The 4923-nt window shown below is 34.2% G+C and overlaps 1 protein-coding gene across 1 annotated transcript in view; it reads right to left on the bottom strand.

Moving 5' to 3' along the window:
- The window catches only part of LOC102586240 (uncharacterized), an 11939-nt gene extending 7636 nt beyond the window's left edge, over nt 1–4303 (bottom strand). The window contains exon 1 of the mRNA XM_006363892.2: nt 3930–4303. Coding sequence (XP_006363954.1) covers nt 3930–4145 — 216 coding nt within the window. The 5' untranslated portion in view covers nt 4146–4303. The remainder of the gene's footprint in view (nt 1–3929) is intronic.
- Between the last annotated feature and the right edge of the window lie 620 nt (nt 4304–4923).

Here is a 4923-nt window from a genome sequence, read left to right as displayed (position 1 = left end):
GTAAGGAGAGGAGGTACCAAGAGCCAGAAGAGATGGTGGAGGTTAATACCATAATTTATATGGTGGTCAGTTTGGAAGGAAAGGAACAGTAGATGTTTCGACAATAGATCCAATTCCATACACAAGGTCAAATGGAATTGTATAGTATCTCTACTTTTTTGGTGTTAAACAGTTGTGTATAGTAGATACAGATCAAATTGTAGATTTGATAGGAAGTTTGTAATTGACACTTTTTGGTGGTGGCCAGCATGCCCTTAATGCTGAAGAATACAACCTTACCAGTTTCAAAAAAAAAAAAAAGTAAAAACTATTTTAACAAGACCTAAGTTTTTACTTCTTTTTTTTTTTTGCAGAAGCTTCAAAAGACCTTAAATGAAGTCTACAAATTTCATCTCAATTTCTTCAATCTAAAGTAATAAAATAATGTTTAGATAAAAAAAAAATAGCACAAATCCATGATTATCATTCATTTCAATCAAAATTTAGCCAACAAATTCGAATTTCAATCAAAATTTAGCCAACAAATTCAAATTTCAAATCTAGGTTTTCAACCAACAAATTTAATAAGAACAATTATGTATCATAATACATAGCTTTTGAGTGCTTATTTATGTAATTGTTTTTATTGACAAGAAGTTCAGCACAAATGGGTGCTTAATACTAGCTACGTTGTTCAAATCTCTTTTTATTGTTGTAGCAAAAATATTTTTTTATTTTGAAAACCCAGATAGGTCGTTAAATTGTAGAATTTTAAATAAATACGTAAAAGAACAATTACATATCCTAACACATATCTTTTATCCAAGAAGGACTTTCAAATTTCGAATATTCAAAAATGGAGTTTCATCAAAAATTATTTCAGAACCCATTTTTTATTTACTGTACCTGCTACTACAAATGATTAGAAAGGTGAAAATTTGATGGTTTTTGTGGTGGAGGAAGAAAAAAATGACGAAGATGGATGATCTGGGTTGTAACAGTGAAGGGGTAGATGATGAAAAAGGATGGATATGATGGTGGTGGAGTAGGTGGATGGTGGAATGAAGAACAAGTCGAGAAAAAGAAGGGAAAAAATTTATTTCATGAAAAAAGAAGCTATTCACACGCTTGGAGTTAGTGCAACACACACTATGTGCCAAGTCAACAAAAAGTATCAAAATGACACAGCGGAGCATGACATGAGGTGTCTAAAATGAACAAAGCCTAGTTAGGGTGTTTGTGAAAATTGGTGCCAACTTTAGGTGGCCACCGATGGGTTCAGCCTTTTGGTGATGGAAATCATTTACCTATCCAAAAAAGGGAAACCACATTATGGCAATAATGAGGAATAGGGAGAAAAAGGGTTAGGCGATTAGAAGGGTTGAAAGAGACATTCTCTTTTTTCACCGTTCTCCTAGATTATTTGCAACTGCCTTAATTTGTTTTTAGATTCCATGCCATGGAAAATACAAGCAATAAGGATAAGAAACTAAGTATGAATGAGAAAGAAAATGACTATAACCAAATATTAGAGGATTATTTTTTTTTTGAAACTGGTAACTTTGTATTCCTCAGCATTAAGGGTTATGCTGGCCACCTCCAAAAGTGTTAGTTACATAGAAATAACAACAACAAAAAAGAAAGCAGGACTACTTACAAAGCTCCTATGAAATCCACTAGTTGAATTTTTTCTTCTATGTTCATTTCTTTACACCAAAAACCTAAAGTGGTAATTACTTTCCACTTAATCTTCTCTATAGTGCATTCTTTCTCTACAAAAAATCTCTGATTTCTCTCCTTCCAAATGATTCACCAGTTACAAGCAGGTTCTCCACCACCTCCTCTGGCTCTTACTACCTCCCCTTCTGACCCAACAACTTAGTAGGTCTGTTGTATGTTCTGGCATAATCCAATTTAGGCTAGCTAAATTGGTGAATAGAGCCCATACTTGTGTTGTTACTTTGCAGTGGAGGAACAGATGGTTGTTGGTTTCTAGAGCCTCTTTACAAAGATAACATCTTGAGGCAATAATTCTTCCCCTCTTTTGAAGTTTATCATGTGTCAGGCAAGCTCTCCTAGTTACCAACCAAGTGAAACACTTCACCTTAGTATGGGCTACACTCTTCCATATAGCATTCCGTGGCCCTGATTTCTTCCCTGCAATTGTGGCTAGATCCCTTTTATACATTCTGTTCACAGAGGATTATGTTTAACCAATGATGAGCTAAAGCACTTGTAACAAACAAATGGTGCTGTAGCTATATCTGGAGTCACAACTGGCCAGTTGATGTTTCTTGATACGGACAAGGAAGCAACCAAAAGGCCTGGCCATGGAACACATTATATAGTGGAATATAAAGGTTGTCTATGCCTTCCTGAAGAGTTTACACTATCCTCCTTATTTCACAGCCAAGACTCAAGATCACCATGAGCATAACTGAGGCCTATAATTTTTTATTAAAAAAAAAAAACATAGGCCTCGGTTTTAGAGCTCCCCCTCATTTCACTGCCAAGGGCCACGTTGGCATGATAAGCAAGAGCCCATCAGGGGTTCAACATATGCATGTAAGAATATACAAAAATGCCTTGCACTTATCTCAATTAACTAGATAGTGTTCACACCCAAATGATCCAATAAGTGCAAAGAAATAAAGGGGAGTGAATATGGGGACCGGAACCTGTTTCCCCATCTCTTTCATCTTGGATGGTATCTAGAGATGCATGTGGCTTTAGGTCATCTTCTTTTCTTTTTTTTATGATAAGTAAATAAGGTGGCTTGGAGATTCTCAGAGTAATACAAAAACCACACCACATATAACCGTTTCTCAAAGAAAGAAATCAAAACCACCTGCGTATAGTGGGAAAACTTTTTTGGTTGGATTAGTTAGTGGATGGTTTGGATTATCTTACGTAAACTAGAATATTTTTAATTAACTAGACGAGTTCCTCTTGTCCTTATCAGTTCTCAGTTGGGTCGACGCCTAGAGAGGGTTCGTGAAAGAAATGTTGCCAGTCTGTCTCACAGTCGGTATGTGGCAACCATCCTTGCCAATTGCCATTTGAGAAATTTTTGCTTCATTTCTTTTTATACCAATATCTTCAAACAAAAATTGGAAACTTTTTTGGGGGAGTTTACAAATAAAATGAACTTCACTTTGATCATCTGAGCAAGCTCACATTGCCGACCCCAAGTCCGGATAAAAGAGGAGTTTTATGATAGGTTAACAGTTAAAGTAAAACTAGGTAATTTATGATGAACTCACGCAATCAACTGAAGAAACAAACTCATATAGGTGATACCAACCACTAGGTACTTTTGAAAAGGATACTAACTACTCCATCCATCTATCTTTACTTGTCCAGGCACACTCCTTAGGAAACAATAAATAGAGGTGTAATTTTACTATATCACCCTGAATTATAAGTTATCTAAATATTGAAAAATGAATAGTGTTTAACAGCAAGGATAAAATAGACACAAAATGGTAAATTATCTCTTGGTTTTCCAAACTGGACAAGTAAAGATGGACGGAGGAAGTACTTGGTACTAACGTTCTCATGTCCATAAGCTTATATTTGGTCAGCTATTTATTAGGAGTTATTTTCTTATTAAAAAGAACGTAGAGAACTCCGAATTCTAAGAATTCATATTTATTGATATTGCAATGAAACGAGTACAAATAGAGCGAAATGGATAATGAAGATCCATATAGCTTACACAAACTAGCTTAAAATCGAGGCGTGGTGGTTTTTGTTTACAAATAAACAAACTTGAAGCATTTCATAAGTTTCAAAATCAAAAAAAAATCAGTCAATAAGTGAGCAATTTGTTTGGGATTGTTTCGAACAATTTGGGACATTTGGTTTTTTGCTCATCACTCCGACTAAAGATATCAAAATTGTTTGACACACATAAACACAGAATGAATGATGTTGCAAAAGATTGTCACCTCATTGTCATTGCTTGATTTCCCCTTTCCACCACCAAATAAGCATACAGTTGTGCACTGCTGCTGCTGTCTGGATACACCTACTTTTGCATTTTTCGGGAGTTTTATACCCACAAAAGTTGAAGATAATGTTGTCAGTTTTAAAATCCTTTTGGAAGCCGTGAGTGATGGAAAGGAAGCATTGAAATTGCAGGCGTTTATGGTAGCGCAACTCATCTCTTCGCCAGCAGAAGTTTCAGCAAGCTATCGGAAAAAAGAAGGGGCGGCTCAGCCCTAGAACTGGCGTTGGCCGAGGAACTGATCGGAAAAGAAAAAGAGGATTTAGCCGTAAGATAAAATGCCGTGGTTTTAGGTCCGGAAAAGTAAAAGCTCAAATTATTGAAGGAAAAATTACTTAAATACACAACACTTCTTTACATATTTTCAATATTTTCCTACTCTTTTATTAAAATACAAAAATTTCTTATTTTCTCCCAATTCAATTTAACCGGATACTTTATTAGTTTAAGTATCCACCCGTATTAATTAAAGTATCTGTGCTGCTATATTATGCATCCGCCCGTTAATTTAAGTATTTGCCCATATTAATTAAAGTATCTGCGCTGCTATATTATGCATCCACCCGTTAATTTAAGTATCCGTCCGTTATTAATTAAAGTATCCGCACTGCTATATTATATATCCGAAAAACACTAAAAAAAGGGATTTTTGGTAATTAATGAAAGAGTAGGGAAAGGAAGTAATTTCTTTCTTATACTATGTCATTTGCCTAATTTTTACATTATTCAATGTTATTTTTTATACATATAAATATAAAAAATAATTATGTATTTATTATTGTAAATGTAGCAATTGAAATTTTTTTAATAATTTATCATTAATTGTTATACATGAACAGTGATGAACTTATAAAAATTTATAATTTTCTAAATACATTAAATAAATAGTACTTTTTTTCTATAATCAATTTGATAAGATGAATTAGTAAAAAAAA

This window comes from Solanum tuberosum, unplaced genomic scaffold, assembly GCF_000226075.1.
Source record: "Solanum tuberosum cultivar DM 1-3 516 R44 unplaced genomic scaffold, SolTub_3.0 scf00471, whole genome shotgun sequence".
NCBI lineage: Eukaryota > Viridiplantae > Streptophyta > Magnoliopsida > Solanales > Solanaceae > Solanum > Solanum tuberosum.
Note: the sequence above shows the minus strand (reverse complement) of the source record. Positions and strands in the feature narration are given on the sequence as shown.